Source organism: Aotus nancymaae, unplaced genomic scaffold, assembly GCF_030222135.1.
Source record: "Aotus nancymaae isolate 86718 unplaced genomic scaffold, 86718_ANA_hifiasm-v0.15.2.pri h1tg000020l, whole genome shotgun sequence".
NCBI classification, from domain to species: Eukaryota; Metazoa; Chordata; class Mammalia; order Primates; family Aotidae; genus Aotus; species Aotus nancymaae.
The window spans coordinates 50595589-50612657 of NW_026988432.1; the positions used below are offsets into that span (position 1 = coordinate 50595589).

The following is a 17069-nucleotide window of genomic DNA, read 5'->3' on the forward strand; positions in this document are numbered from 1 at the left end:
ACCGCAATCTCCGCTTCCTGGGTTCAGGCAATTCTCCTGCCTCAGCCTCCTGAGTAGCTGGGACTACAGGCACGCGCCACCATGCCCAGCTAATTTTTTGTATTAGTAGAGACGGGGTTTCACCATGTTGACCAGGATGGTCTCGATCTCTTGACCTCGTGATCCACCCGCCTCGGCCTCCCAAAGTGCTGGGATTACAGGCTTGAGCCACCGCGCCCGGCCAATGTGGTTTCTTATTACACCCCAGTCTTCTCCTATTACTCCCTTTATTTTAGGCTCTAAAACTTGGGCATTATTTTCTAACCATATGCTACATGCCATGCTGGGGATTATATACCTTTTTGTTTTTATCAAAATGGTACCCTTTTGGTTTAAGCTACATCAGGCTTTCCTTAAATTTATAATTCTAAAAAAATTACTTGTAAAACAGAAGTGAAACTAGTGGGCCCAATTAAATAGAAAAATACTTTTAAAATGATTCTTCTTCTAGTGTTATTTATTTTTTTTACCACTTACATCTGTTAGATTTATGAAAGTGAATTATTTCCTTCTTTAACAAAGTTGGTTTGGAAGTTAGAAAATACAGACACTGCTAGGCTTGGAAATGTGCTGCGTATTCTCATAGCTACTGTCTCAATTTCCAAAATAAACAACAAACATGCTCATGAAATTTGAAAGAATAAAAAAAAATCTGATCCTTTGAATTCATAGTCTAGGACTTAGAAGATTTGGGGTAATAGATCTCGGGTCACTAGGGCACTTTTGTCCTCTTTAGTTTTTATAAATCACTAAAATTATTGAATGTAGTTAAAACTTGGCAGCAGTATTACTCCTGAGTATTTGTAACTTTTTCGGTAATGTGGATATATAAATCTAAAGTAGGGTATAATCTCTCAAGGAACTTTCAACTTTTTTTTTTTTAAGTAGCCAAAAAAGTGAAAGTTCTTGGGCTTTTGGGCCTCTAAAAGACTGTGAAATATTGAGACAATTTTGGGATATTTTTAACGCGTGTGTTTTGAACTGTGTTTTTAATTATTTCTTCATCAACAAGAGTTTAATTTTATATTGATTTAGTCCGCATTTGGGGAGCAGGTGTGGCCAATTTTTATTTATTATCATAATTGTTATTAAAAAAAATAGTTCCCAACATGAAGCAGCTGTTAGCTTTTCAGGGGTCTTTGAACTACCAAGGAACTGGACAACGAGCATTCAGGTAAGCTGTTACAGATTCGAAGCTTTTTCTTTCCCTATTGCCAATCACAGCATTAACGTCCCTACACATACACACCCTAGTTTTGTGCCTGCAGCTACCGTTAAACAGGGGCAGTTACACAGCAGAATTCAGGAAAATCTACCAACTTCTACTCTGCCACTTCAGGCCCAAATCTCAGAAGTCTATCTCCCTCAATAAAAAGGACAAAGTCATTTTCACAAGTGTGGGAATCTCTGCTCTTCAGCTCCTGGGCTGGAGCGGTGGGCTGGGCAGTGGGGTAACGATGGCTCAACAAGTAACGGCGCGGCGGGGCGGGGGTTGGGGGAGGATGGTCCGGGAGTTGCTCCCTCACCGCGGTGGATCCTTTCTTCACCGCTTCCTGAGCATATTCCACTTGAAAAAGGTGTCCGTCTGGGGAGAAGACAGTGATCGCCCTGTCGTATCGAGAGGCCATCGCACAGGACTACAGGGCTTGTCACCGAGCTTCCCACTGCTGTGACACCGTGTGCTACCGTCCAGAAGTGCTACCGTCCAGAAGTGCTCCACACGAGCGTCCAGCTGACTCCCAGAAGTCCTCGCGCCCCACGCTTCGGCGGCTTCCCAGAAGTCATTGCGCTGGCGCCTTTGGCTGCCTCCGGAAGTTCTCGTGCTTGCCAGCCTGTGTCACGCCAGCAGTTCCTGTAAGTTGACTGCATTCTTCCCCTACCCTTTCTGTCTTACGCATCTATCCGTTTCCCCACTAAGGTGTTGTCCCAGAGGTGGTGTCACGGCACTCGGGTTATAAAAATAATATCAAAGATTAGGGTTTAAAGATGAGGTCTTCAAAGATCACTTATTTTTGTTATCATATACATGTTGGAGAAACTGGGTTTCAGTTCCTTCCCTTTGGTTTCAAATTCTAAATTTCCTACTCTTTCTTTCTCTCAGTTAACTGTTGTTATTTGAACCCAAGGAAAAAAAAGCACACTTTTCAAAATATTATTGCTTCTTATATTTTCTGCCTTGTGAGCAAAATAAAGCAGATGAGCGAATGGTCCAGTAAATAAAGCAAATAGTCCGTCAAACTAATACTAATGACGATAATTAAGATAATATTCTTTTAATTGAAGAAATTGTGTAAAAGCCCCAAGTATGCGACTTAAAAGATGTCTGGAAATTTAGCTATAGCAGAAACTCTCTACAACTTGCTACATTACTGTGAAACAACTCTGTCGCTTTCTCCTTATCAATAAAATGGAAATATCAAAAAATCTGCAGCAGAGTATTCTGAGCTTAAAATGTGTTTATGGGCATAATTACATAAACTGATGCCTGGTGGGTAGTAATAGCCAGGTAAGTTTAGCTATTATTGCTTTCCATGTGTTGTTTAATATATGCAATTTTCCCCTGGGGGGATCTTAAAGTTGGTGAAATCAACCTTAACCAAAAAAAGAAAAAAGGAATAATTTCCTCAAAAGAGGAAAACTTCCCTGAATTCCAAATACTTCAATCAGAACTTCAGTTGACTTAAAAATATTTTTTTTAATTATTAATACTTTTTTTTTTTTTAACATAGAAATGTGGTCTCCCTATGTTGCCCAGGCTGGTCTCAAACTCGTGGTCTCAAGCAGTCCTCCTGCCTTGGCCTCCCAAAGTCCTGGGATTACAGGTGTGAGCCACCACACCTGGCCTTTAGTTGGCTCTCGAAGCAATTTGTACTTATTGCCCCTCCATTGCTTTTCTTCAGTGTTACAGTCTTGACAAGTTTGGTTCTATTGCAAAAAACCAGTAAGTCCTAATGAAAACAATTCACTCTAACTGGTTACTTTACAATATTATGATAAACCAACATTTGTTTGAAGCTGTTTTTTGGGAAGCGTTTTGGTGTATTTGTTAAATTATGTTACCTTTTTATTTTGAAATAGTTACAGATTGACAGGAAGTTTCAAATGTAGTAAGAAGAGGTCTCCTATACCCTTCACCCTGTTTCCTCCAATGGTAATATTTTACATACAAATAATATGGTAACAAAACCAGGAAACTGACATTGGTGTAATACACAGAGTTTTTTCAGATTTTGCCAGTTTTTTTTTTTTTTTTTTTTTTTTTTTTTTTTTTTTTTTTTTGAGACGGAGTTTCGCTCTTGATACCCAGGCTGGAGCGCAATGGCGCGATCTCGGCTCACCGCAATCTCCGCCTCCTGGGTTCAGGCAATTCTCCTGCCTCAGCCTCCTGAGTAGCTGGGATTACAGACACGCGCCACCGTGCCCAGCTAATTTTTTGTATTAGTAGAGACGGGGTTTCACCATGTTGACCAGGATGGTCTCGATCTCTTGACCTCGTGATCCACCCGCCTCGGCCTCCCAAAGTGCTGGGATTACAGGCTTGAGCCACCGCGCCCGGCCGAGATTTTGCCAGTTTTATATACACACCTGTGTGTGTGGCGGGGGAGGCCTATGCAATTTATCATGTATAAATTCGTATAATGACTATCATAATCAAGATACAAAGCTGTTTCACAACCATAAAGATTTGTGGTATTAACTTACAAGACATACCCATCTCTCTCTCCCTCCATCATCCCTAGCAATCACTAATCTGTTGTCCATCTCCGTATTTTGCCATTTAAAAAATTTTACATAAATAGAAGCATACCATATGTAAGTTTTTAGTGACCTTTTATCTTCTAAATAATTATAGACTAATAGGAAGTTGACAGAATGGTACAGAATGGCCCCTTATAACCTGCACTTAGTTTCTGCAGTTTGTTACATCTGATATAGTAAAATATCAAAACCAGGAAACTGACTTTGGTGTACAGCATGCTTATACCATTAAAAGGCATTTTGTAAATGTTACACTGTATGATAGTATACATTTCAAAAATATGATAGCATTATAATGTTGACAAAGTTTAATTAACACATTCAGGTTTAAAATCCACCCTAAAAATTAACAGCTGTGTGCCTTTGGGTAGGTATATTTCACTTCATTAAAACTCAGTTTTCTGTCCTGTAAAATAGTGATAATACTTATCTTCACAAGATTGTAGTGAAGAACAAATGAAATAGTTCATTCATGTACCCATGGCTGTGCCTGACACAGAGTAACCACTTAAAAAATATTAACTATTGTTATTTATCATTGAATTAACTAAAAAGTAAAGATTATTCTATAAGAGAGAAATTAGGATGGTTAGGTCTTCTTGTTGAATTGAACCATTTATCATTACGTAACATCCTTCTTTATCTTGTTTAATCTTTAAAGTCTGTTTTGTCAGAAACTAGGGTTGCAACCCCTGCTTTTTTCTTTTCCTTTTTTTCCTGTCATCATGATGCTAGCTGGTTATTTTGCAGACTTGTTCATGTGGTTGCTTCATGGTGTCACTGGTCTGTGTGATTCAGTATGTTTTAATAGTGGCTGGTAACAGTTTTTCCCTTCCCTATTTAGTCCTTCAGGGTCTCTTGTAAGGCAGGTCTGGTAGTAATGAATTCCTCAACATTTGCTTGTCTGAAAAGAATCTTATTTCTCCTTTGCTTCTGAAGCTTAGTTCAGTTGGATATGAAATTCTGGGCTGGAATTTCTTTCTTTCTTTTTTTGCAGGGGGGACAGAGTCTCACTCTGCTGCCCAGGCTGGAGTGCAGTGGCGCTATCTTGGCTCACTGCAACCTCTGCCTCCCAGGTTCAAGTGATTCTCCCACTTTAGCCTCTCAGTAGCTGGGACTACAGGTATGTGCCACCATGCCTAGCTAATTTTTTTTATTTTTTGGCAGAGACAGGTTTTCATCACGTTGGCCAGGCTGGTCTTGAACTCCTGGCTTCAAGTGATCTGCCCACCTCAGCTTCCCAAAGTGCTGGGATTACAGATGTGAGCCACCTCGCCTGGTCTGGAATTTCTTTTCTTTAAGAATGTTGGACTGGGCGCGGTGGCTCATGCCTGTAATCCCAGAACTTTAGGAGGCTGAGGCAGGTGGATCATCTGAGGTCAGGAGTTCAAGATAAGCCTCATCAACATGGTGAAACCCTGTCTTTATTAAAAATACAAAAAAAATAGCCAGGCATGGCGGTGGGTACCTGTAATCCCAGCTACTGGGAGGCCAAGGCAGGAGAAGCGCTTGAACCCAGGAACTCATAGGTTGCAGTGAGCTGAGACCACACCATTGCACTCCAACCTAGGCAACAAGAATAAAATTTGGTCTCAAAAAAAGAAGTTGAATATTGGCCCCCAACCTCTTCTGGCTTGTAGGATTTGTGCTAAGAGAGGTCCACTGTTAGTCTGATGGGCTTCACTTTTTAGGTGACCCAGCCTTTCTCTCTGGCTGCCCTTAACATTTTTTCTTTCATTTTGACCTTGGAGAATCTGATGATTGTGTGTCTTGGGGGTGATCTTCTCATGGAATATCTTACTGGGGTTATCTAGATTTACTGAATTTGAATTTTGGCCTGTCTAGCTAGGTTGGGGAAATTCTCCTGGATGATATCATGAAATAGGTTTTCCATATTGGTTCCATTTTTCCCTACTCTTTCAGGTACCCCAGTCAGAGTCAGTTGTAGATTTTGGTCTCTTTACAAGATCCCATATCTTGGAGGTTTTTTGTTCATTGCTTTTTGTTATTTTTTCTCTATTCTTGTCTGCCTGTCTTATTCTAGAAAGACAGTCTTCATGCTCTGAGATTCTTCTCTTCACTTGGTCTGTTCTGCTACTAATACTTGTGATTGCATTGTTTTTCAGCTTGTAGTGTATTTTTCAGCTCTATCAGGTTAATTATGTTCCTCTCTATTCTGGCTTTTTTGGCTGTCAGCTCTTGCATTATTTTATCATGATTCTTGGCTTCCTTGCCTTGGGTTCCAGTGAGCTCCTTTAGCTCACTGAAGTTCATTTTTATCCATATTCTGAAGTCTGTTTCTATCATTTCGGCCATCTCTGCATCAGCCCAGTTCAGAATCCTTGCTGAAGAGGTGTTGTGGTCATTTGGATGAAAGGAGGCACTCTGGTTTTTGAGTTTTAAGTGTTTTTGCGCTGATTCTTTCTCATCTTTGTGGGCTTATTGACCTCCGATCCTTGAGCTTGTTGACTTTTGGATGCGGTTTCTGTTTTTTTGTTATGGTTGTTGTTGTTCTTGTTTTTGTTGTTTATTTTTCTTTTAAAAGTCCAGCCCCTCTTCTGTAGGGCTGCTACAATTTACTGGGGGTCCACTCCAGACCCTAGTCACCTTGGTTTTTCCAGTACCTGGAGGTAGCACCAGTGAAGGCTATGAAACCATTGAGGTAGCAGCCTACCCCTTTCTCTGGAAGCTCCATTGTAGAGTGGGGTACTGACCTGTTGCCCACCCAAATGCACCTACAGGAGGTGGCTGGAGACCCCAGTTGGGAGGTCTCACCCAGTCAGGAGGAATGGGATCAAGGGTCCTCTTAAAAGAGCAGTCTGGCTGCATTGTGGTAGAACAGCTGTGCTGTGTTGGGGGATCCCTTCAGCCCCTGATCAGTTTGGGCTCTCTAAGCCTGCAAGCTAGATCTGCTGCGGCGCCTAAGCAGCAAAGGTAGTGACCCTCCTCACCCTCCAGGCCCTCCATCCCAGTGAGAAATTAGAACTCTGTTGGCCATAGAACACTGGTGGGGGTGGCTGGAGGGCTCAGCTGGGAGGACCCACCCAGTGAGGAGGAATGCATCAGGGTCTTACTTAAAGAACCAGTCTGGCCACGCATTGACAAAACAGCCGCATCGACAAAACAGCTATGCTGTGCTGGGGAACCATCTATGCCTCAGTTGGCTTGGACTCTGCAAATCCTACAGGCTGAAATACCCGGGTCACTCCAGCCTCGGTGACAGAGCAAGACTTTGTCTCAAAATATATAAATCAATAAGGTATCTTTTAATTTCTAGTATGGTAATATTGATAAAGCCCATATGAAAACAAAAAAGCTACGTGAGGTCTTCAATAATTTTAAAGAGGGCAAAGTGTTCTTGAGGCCAAAAGTTTTAAAGCACTAGGATAAAGCATTGCTAGTGTTCCTGGATAACTAGCTGCCTTCCAGAAACAAAAGTAAATCCTCCATACAGGAAAATAATATAATGCAGAGTCTCGAATAATTGTTACAATTTTTCATATGCAATATGTTCTGCTCCATCAAAAATAACCGCACACACAAAAGACATGTCACCAAACAACAAGAGAAACAATAGACAATAGAAAGACATGAATATAAAGTTCAGATAAAGAATATATCGGATATATATATCTAAAACAAGATAATTATATTCAAGGGATTAAAGACAAGATAGAGATTTTCAGCAGGGACTAAAATTATCAATAAACAGTCCATTGGAAATTGTAGAAATGAAAATTACATTAATGGAAATTGAGAGCTCAAAGAATGGATTTTAAAATGGGTCAACCTAGTTGAAGAGAGAAATGAAGAACTAGGCGATAGTTAAAAAGAAATCTATATCAAGGCAACCAGAGATAAAATGATAAAGAACACTGAAAAAAATGAAACATATTGGATATGTTGAAAAATCTAATGTATGTGTAGTTGGAGTACCAGAAGAATACGGATTTTAAAATAGAGTAGAAACAACGTGAAAAGATATTTGGTTTAGAATTTTTCAAAACTGACAAAAGACTCAAGCAACAGATTCAGAAAAAACTGTTACCACCAAGCAGAATAAAATTCACACTTAGAAAAACCACAATAAATCTGCTGCAAACCAAAGACAATGAGAAAATCTTAAAGCTATCCAAAGGAAAACAGTAGACATATTACTGAAAAAGGAGCCACAGTAGGACTGTCAGGCTGTTACAATGGAATTCTATCTTCAGCTTGCTAAAATGAAGTAAATGCAGACATGATATTCTGTATTTAATGTAAAATGTTCCAAATTACAAAGTGAAATTCAGGTATTTTTCAAAAACAGAAACCAATCACCAACAGACACTCAATAATGGAAATACAAAAGAATGCTCTTTAAACAGAAAAAAAATTATCGAAGATGGAAGTTTGGAGATGCAAGAAGAAATGAAGAGCATTAAGGATAAATATACGTGCAAATTGGAAAAACATTAAATAAACTCTTACGTGTTTATAAGAGTATTAAAATTTGTGACAATAATATGTAATTTTGGTAAGGGGGCAAATGGAGTTAAAGTGTTCTAACTTCCTTTCACTATTTCAGTAAGTAGTAAAATTTCTAATTTATATTGAATTTAAGTGGTCTAGAAGGCATGTTGTAATCTCTGGGAAAACCACTAAGAGAATCATATAAGAATGTATAATCATAAATAATAAAATAATATAAAATAATAAAAAGAACACATGAGAAGAAAAAGGAACAATAAGAGGCTTGGATAATAGCAAACATTATAGTGGATTTAAAGATTGCCATATTAATATTTATATTCTCTATAATGGAATAAGTTTTTTTAAACTTTTATTTTAAATTCAGGGATATATTTGCAGGTTTGTTAAATAGGTAAACTCAAGTCATGGGGGTTTGTTGTAAGGTTATTTAGTCACGCAGGTATCAAGCCTAGTACTCATTCGTTATTTTTCCCGATCTTCTCTCTGTTCCCACTTGCTACCCTCTGGTAGGCTCCATTGTCATTCCTCTCTATGTGTGTATGTGTTCTCATGATTTAGCTTCCACTTAAAAGTGAGAACATGTGGTAGTTGGCTTTGTTGCTGCAAAGGACATAATCTCATTCTTTTTTATGGCTGCATAGTATTTCATGGTGTATATGTATCAGATTATCTTTATCCTAGTTGTCATTGATGGGCATTTAGGTTGATTCCATGTCATTTCTACTGTGACTTCTGCTGCTATAAATATATATGTGCATGTCTTTATTATTTATATTCCTTTAGGTATATAGCCATTCATGGGATTGCTGAGCCTAATGGTAGCTCTGTTCTTAGCGCTTTCATGGGTTGCCACATTACTTTTCACAGTGGTTGAACTAATTTCTACTCCCATCAACAGTGGCTCTCCTTTTTCTCCACAGCCTTGCCAGCACCTATTATTTTTACATTTTCACCATAGTCATTCTGATGGTATGAGATGGCATCTCATTGTGGTTTTGGTTTCCATTTCTCTAATGATCAGTGATGTTGAGCTTTTTTTATATGCTTGTTAGCTGCATGTATATCTCCTTTTGAAAAGTGTCTGTTCATGTCCTTTGCCCACTTTTAATGGGTTGGCTTTTTCTTGTATATTTGTTTAAGTTCCTAGTAGATGCTGGATATTAGACCTTTGTCAGATGTGTTTATTGAACAGATATTTATTTCCCCATTGTTTATTTTTGTCAGCTGTTGAAGACCAGATGGTTATAGGTATCAGCTTATTTCTGGGCTCTCTATTCTGTTTTATTGGTCCACGTATCTGTTTTTGTACCAGTACTGTGCTGTTTTGATTACTGCAGCCCTGCGGTATAGTTTGAAGTTGGGTAGCATCATGCCTCCAGCTTTCAACAGTCAAGCTGAGAGCCAAATCAGGAATGCAATCCCATTCACAATTGCCATAAATTAGTCCATTTTAAAATTGCTGTAAAGAGCTACTTTTGACTGAGTAGTTTAATTGACTCACAGTTTTTCAGGCTGTACAGGAGGCAAGGCTGCGCAAGGCCTTGAGAAACTTACAGTCATGACAGAAAGCAAAGGGGAAGCTTGCACATCTTCATATGGCAACAGGAGAGAGGGAGAGGGGGAAGTACCATACATTTTTAAATCATCAGATCTCATGAGAACTCACTCACTATCACAAGAACAGCAAGGGGGAAATCCGCCCCCATGATCCAGTCACCTCCGACCAGGTTCCTCTTCCGAAAGTGGGAATTTTAATTCATGATGAGATTTAGGTGGGGACACAGAGCCAAACTATCTCATTCTACCCTGGCCCCACTTAAACCTCATGTCCTTCTCATATTTCAAAACACAATCATGCCTTCCCAACAGTCCCCCAAAGTCTTAACTAATTTCAGCATTAACTCAAAAGTCCAAGTCCAAAGTCTCATTTGAGACAAGGTAAGTCCCTTCCACTTATGAGCCTATAAAATCAAAAACAATTTAGTTATTTCCAAGATACAGTGGAGGTACAGGCATTGGTAAATGCTCCCATTCCAAATGAGAGAAACTGGACAATAGAAAGGGGCTACAATCCCCAGGAAAGTCTGAAACCCAGCAGGGTAGTCATTAAATCTTTTTTTTTTATTTTTTATTTTTATTTATTTTTATTTTTTTTATTGCATTTTAGGTTTGGGGGTACATGTGAAGAACATGCAAGATTGTTGCATAGGTGCATACATGGCAGTGTGATTTGCTGCCTTCCTCCCCTTCACCTATATGTGGCTATCTCTCCCCAACTCCCCACCCACCGCTGTCCCCCCAACTCTCCCCCAACATACCCCAGTGTATAGTGCTCCCCTCCCTGTGTCCATGTGTTCTCATTGTTCAACACCCACCTATGAGTGAGAACATGCAGTGTTTGATTTTGTGTTCTTGTGTCAGTTTGCTGAGAATGATGGTTTCCAGGTTCATCCATGTCCCTACAAAGGACGTGAACTCATCGTTTTTGATGGCTGCATAATAATATTCCATGGTGTATATGTGCCACATTTTCCTTGTCCAGTCTATCATCGATGGGCATTTGGGTTGGTTCCAGGTCTTTGCTATTGTAAACTGTGCTGCAATGAACATTTGTGTGCATGTGTCCTTATAGTAGAATGATTTATAATCCTTTGGATATATACCCAGTAATGGGATTGCTGGGTCAAATGGAATTTCTATTTCTAGGTCCTTGAGGAATTACCACACTGTCTTCCACAATGGTTGAACTAATTTACACTCCCACCAACAGTGTAAAAGTGTTCCTATTTCTCCACATCCTCTCCAGCATCTGTTGTCTCCAGATATTTTAATGATCGCTATTCTAACTGGCGTGAGGTGGTATCTCAATGTAGTTTTGATTTGCATTTCTCTAATGACCAGTGATGATGAGCATTTTTTCATATGCTTGTTGGCCTCATGTATGTCTTCTTTTGTAAAGTATCTGTTCATATCCTTCGCCCATTTTTGAATGGGCTTGTTTTTTTCTGGTAATTCTGTTTTAGTTTGTTGTAAATTCTGGATATCAGCCCTTTGTCAGATGGGTAGGCTGCAAAAATTTTTTCCCATTCTGTTGGTTGCCGATTCACTCTATTGACTGTTTCTTTCACCGTGCAGAAGGCTGTGGAGTTTGATTAGGTCCCATTTGTCTATTTTGGCATTTGTTGCCAATGCTTTTGGTGTTTTGGTCATGAAGTCCTTGCCTACGCGTATATCCTGAATGGTTTTGCCTAGGTTTTCTTCTAGGGATTTTATGGTGTTAGGTCTTATGTTTAAGTCTTTAATCCATCTGGAGTTAATTTTAGTGTAAGGTGTTAGGAAGGGGTCCAGTTTCTGCTTTCTGCATATGGCTAGCCAGTTTTCCCAACACCACTTATTAAACAGGGAATCCTTTCCGCATTGCTTGTTTTTATCAGGTTTGTCAAAGATCGGATGGTTGTAGATATGTTGTGCTGCCTCTGACGCCTCTGTTCTGTTCCATTGGTCTATATTTCTGTTTTGGTACCAGTACCATGCTGTTTTGATTACTGTAGACTTGTAGTATAGTTTGATGTCCGGTAGTGTGATGCCTCCCGCTTTGTTCTTTTTCCTTAGAATTGACTTGGCTATGCAGGCTCTCTTTTGGTTTCCAGTTCTGTGAAGAAGGTCATTGGTAGCTTGATGGGGATAGCGTTGAATCTGTAAATTACTTTGGGCAGTATGGCCATTTTCACGATATTGATTCTTCCTAATCATGAACATGGAATGTTTCTCCATCTGTTTGTGTCCTCTCTTATTTTGTTGAGCAGTGGTTTGTAGTTCTCCTTGAAGAGGTCCTTTATGTTCCTTGTTAGTTGTATTCCTAGGTATTTTATTCTCTTTGTAGCAATTGTGAATGGCAGTTCGTTCTTGATTTGGCTGTCTTTAAGTCTGTTATTGGTGTATAGGAATGCTTGTGATTTTTGCACATTGATTTTGTATCCTGAGACTTTGCTGAAGCTGCTTATCAGTTTCAGGAGATTTTGGGCTGAGATGATGGGGTCTTCTAGATATACAATCATATCATCTGCAAATAGAGACAATTTGACTTCCTCCTTTCCTAATTGAATACCCTTTATTTCTTTTTCTTGCCTGATTGCTCTGGCTAGAACTTCCAGTACTATATTGAATAGGAGTGGTGAGAGAGGGAATCCTTGCCTAGTGCCAGATTTCAAAGGGAATGCTTCCAGTTTTTGCCCGTTCAGTATGATATTGGCTGTTGGTTTGTCATAAATAGCTTTTATTATTTTGAGATACGTTCCATCGATACCTAGTTTATTGAGGGTTTTTAGCATAAAGGGCTGTTGAATTTTGTCAAAGACCTTCTCTGCATGTATTGAGATAATCATGTGGTTTTTGTCTTTGGTTCTGTTTATGTGGTGATTTACATTTATAGACTTGCGTATATTGAACCAGCTTTGCATCCCCGGGATTAATCCTACTTGATTATGGTGGATAAGCTTTTTGATGTGCTGTTGTAATCAGCTTGCCAGTATTTTATTGAAGATTTTTTTTTTTTTTTATTGCATTTTAGGTTTTGGGGTACATGTGAAAAACATGCAAGGTTGTTGCATAGGTGCATACGTGGCAGTGTGATTTGCTGCCTTCCTCCCCTTCACCCATATCTGGCATTTCTCCCCATGTTATCCCTCCCCAATTCCCCACCCCCCCGCTGTCCCCCCCACTCCCCCACAACAGACCCCCATGTATAGTGCTCCCCTCCCTGTGTCCATGTGTTCTCCTTGTTCAACACCCACCTATGAGTGAGAACATGTGGTGTTTGATTTTGTGTTCTTGTGTCAGTTTGCTGAGAATGATGGTTTCCAGGTTCATCCATGTCCCTACAAAGGACGCGAACTCCTCGTTTTTAATGGCTGCATAATATTCCATGGTGTATATGTGCCACGTTTTTCCTGTCCAGTCTATCATCGATGGGCATTTGGGTTGGTTCCAGGTCTTTGCTATTGTAAACTGTGCTGCTATGAACATTCGTGTGCATGTGTCCTTATAGTAGAACGATTTATAATCCTTTGGATATATGCCCAGTAATGGGATTGCTGGGTCAAATGGAATTTCTATTTCTAGGTCCTTGAGGAATCGCCACACTGTTTTCCACAATGGTTGAACTAATTTACACTCCCACCAACAGTGTAAAAGTGTTCCTATTTCTCCACATCCTCTCCAGCATCTGTTGTCTCCAGATTTTTTAATGATCGCCATTCTAACTGGTGTGAGATGGTATCTCAATGTAGTTTTGATTTGCATTTCTCTAATGGCCAGTGATGATGAGCATTTTTTCATATGCTTGTTGGCCTCATGTATGTCTTCTTTTGTAAAGTATCTGTTCATATCCTTCGCCCACTTTTGAATGGGCTTGTTTGTTTTTTTCTTGTAAATCTTTTTTAGCTCATTGTAAATTCTGGATATCAGCCCTTTGTCAGATGGGTAGGCTGCAAAAATTTTTTCCCATTCTGTTGGTTGCCGATTCACTCTGTTGACTGTTTCTTTTGCTGTTCAGAAGCTGTGGAGTTTGATTAGGTCCCATTTGTCTATTTTGGCTTTTGTTGCCAATGCTTTTGGTGTTTTGGTCATGAAGTCCTTGCCTACGCCTATGTCCTGAATGGTTTTGCCTAGGTTTCCTTCTAGTGATTTTATGGTGTTAGGTCTTATGTTTAAGTCTTTAATCCATCTGGAGTCAATTTTAGTGTAAGGTGTCAGGAAGGGGTCGAGTTTCTGCTTTCTGCATATGGCTAGCCAGTTTTCCCAACACCACTTATTGAACAGGGAATCCTTTCCCCATTGCTTGTTTTTATCAGGTTTGTCAAAGATCGGGTGGTTGTAGATATGTTGTGTTGCCTCCGACGCCTCTGTTCTGTTCCATTGGTCTATATCTCTGTTTTGGTACCAGTACCATGCTGTTTTGATTACTGTAGCCTTGTAGTAGAGTTTGATGTCTGGTAGTGTGATGCCTCCCGCTTTGTTCTTTTTGCTTAGAATTGACTTGGCTATGCGGGCTCTCTTTTGGTTCCATATGAAGTTTAAGGTGGTTTTTTCCAGTTCTGTGAAGAAGGTCATTGGTAGCTTGATGGGGATAGCATTGAATCTGTATATTACTTTGGGCAGTATGGCCATTTTCACGATATTAATTCTTCCTAACCATGAACATGGAATGTTTCTCCATCTGTTTGTGTCCTCTCTTATTTCATTGAGCAGTGATTTGTAGTTCTCCTTGAAGAGGTCCTTTACATTCGTTGTTAGTTGTATTCCTAGGTATTTTATTCTCTTTGTAGCAATTGTGAATGGCAGTTCGTTCTTGATTTGGCTCTCTTTAAGTCTATTATTGGTGTATAGGAATGCTTGTGATTTTTGCACATTGATTTTGTATCCTGAGACTTTGCTGAAGTTGCTTATCAGTTTCAGGAGCTTTTGGGCTGAGATGAGGGGGTCTTCTAGATATACAATCATGTCGTCTGCAAATAGAGACAATTTGACTTCCTCCTTTCCTAATTGAATACCCTTTATTTCTTTTTCTTGCCTGATTGCTCTGGCTAGAACTTCCAGTACTCTATTGAATAGGAGTGGTGAGAGAGGGCATCCTTGCCTAGTGCCAGATTTCAAAGGGAATGCTTCCAGTTTTTGCCCGTTCAGTATGATATTGGCTGTCGGTTTGTCATAAATAGCTTTTATTATTTTGAGATACGTTCCATCGATACCTAGTTTATTGAGGGTTTTTAGCATAAAGGGCTGCTGAATTTTGTCGAAGGCCTTCTCTGCATCGATTGAGATAATCATGTGGTTTTTGTCTTTGGTTCTGTTTATGTGGTGAATTACATTTATAGACTTGCGTATATTGAACCAGCCTTGCATCCCCGGGATGAATCCTACTTGATCATGGTGGATAAGCTTTTTGATGTGCTGTTGTAATCGGCTTGCCATTATTTTATTGAAGATTTTTGCATCTATGTTCATCATGGATATTGGCCTGTAGTTTTCTTTTCTTGTTGAGTCTCTGCCAGATTTTGGTATTAGGATGATGTAATATAATGATTTGGGAAGTAACATAAAATGATTTGGGAAGGATTCCCTCTTTTTGGATTATTTGGAATAGTTTCAGAAGGAATGGTACCAGTTCCTCTTTGTATGTCTGGGAGAATTCGGCTGTGAACCCATCTGGACCTGGGCTTTTTTTGGGTGGTAGGCTCTTAATTGCTGCCTCAACTTCAGACCTTGTTATTGGTCTACTGAGGATTTTGACTTCTTCCTGGTTTAGGCTTGGGAGGAAGCAACTGTCCAGGAATTTATCCATTTCTTCCAGGTTTTCTAGTTTATGTGCATAGAGTTATTTGTAATAATCTCTGATGATGGTTTGAATTTCTGTGGCATCTGTGGTGATATCCCCTTTATCATTTTTTATTGCATCTATTTGGTTATTCTCTCTTTTCTTTTTTATTAATCTGGCTAGTGGTCTATTTTGTTGATCTTTTCAAAAAACCAGCTCCTGGATTTATTGATTTTTTGAAGGGTTTTTCGTGTCTCTATCTCCTTCACTTCTGCTTTGATCTTAGTTATTTCTTGTCTTCTGCTAGGTTTTGAGTTTTTTTGATCTTGCTCCTCTAGCTCTTTCAATTTTGACGATAGAGTGTCAATTTTAGATCTCTCCTTTCTTCTCATGTGGGCACTTATTGCTATATATTTTCCTCTAGAGACTGCTTTAAATGTGTCCCAGAGATTCTGGTATGTGGTGTCTTCGTTCTCGTTGGTTTCAAAGAACATCTTTATTTCTGCCTTCATTTCATTGTTTATGCAGTCAACATTCAAGAGAAAGTTGTCAGTTTCCATGAAGCTGTGCGGTTCTGGGTTGGTTTCTGAATTCTGAGTTCTAACTTGATTGCACTGTGGTCTGAGAGACTGTTTGTTATGGTTTCTGTTCTTTTGCATTTGCTGAGGAGTGATTTACTTCCAATTATGTGGTCAATTTTAGAGTAGGTGTGATGTGGTGCTGAGAAGAATGTATATTCTGTGGATTTGGGGTGGAGAGTTCTGTAAATGTCTATTAGGTTTGCTTGTTCCAGGTCTGAGTTCAAGTCCTGGATATCCTTGTTAATTTTCTGTCTCATTGATCTGTCTAATATTGACAATGGTGTGTTGAAGTCTCCCACTATTATTGTGTGGGAGTCTAAGTCTCTTTGTAAGTCATTAAGAACTTGCCTTATGTATCTGGGTGCTCCTGTATTAGGTGCATATATATTTAGGATCGTTAGCTCTTCTTGTTGCATTGATCCTTTTACCATTATGTAATGTCCTTATTTGTCTCGTTTGATCTTTGTTGGTTTAAAGTCTATTTTATCACAGATGAGAATTGCAACTCCTGCTTTTTTTTGCTCTCTGTTTGCTTGGTAAATCTTCCTCCATCCCTTTATTTTGAGCCTTTGTGTATCCTTGGATGTGAGTTAGGTTTCCTGGATACAGCACACTGATGGGTTTTGGCTTTTTATCCAATTTGCCAGTCTGTGTCTTTTAATTGTGGCATTTAGTCCATTTACATTTAGTGTTAATATTGTTATGTGTGAATTTGATCCTGCCATTTTGATGCTAGCCGGCTGTTTTGCCTGTTGGTTGATGCAGATTCTTCATTGTGTTGATGCTCTTTACCATTTAGTGTGTTTTTGGAGTGGCTGGTACTGGTTGTTCTTTTCTATGTGTAGTGCCTCTTTCAGGAGCTCTTGTAAAGCTGGTCTGGTGGTGATGAAATCTCTGAGTAC

The 17069-nt window shown here is 39.5% G+C and overlaps 1 protein-coding gene across 2 annotated transcripts in view; it reads right to left on the bottom strand.

The window, feature by feature from the left end:
* Positions 1-1667, bottom strand: part of PSMA8 (proteasome 20S subunit alpha 8) — a 58283-nt gene extending 56616 nt beyond the window's left edge. For both annotated transcript variants that reach the window (XM_012447208.2, XM_012447207.3), the window contains exon 1: positions 1566-1667. In XM_012447208.2, coding sequence (XP_012302631.2) covers positions 1566-1667 — 102 coding nt within the window. The remainder of the gene's footprint in view (positions 1-1565) is intronic.
* Positions 1668-17069: the final 15402 nt, after the last annotated feature.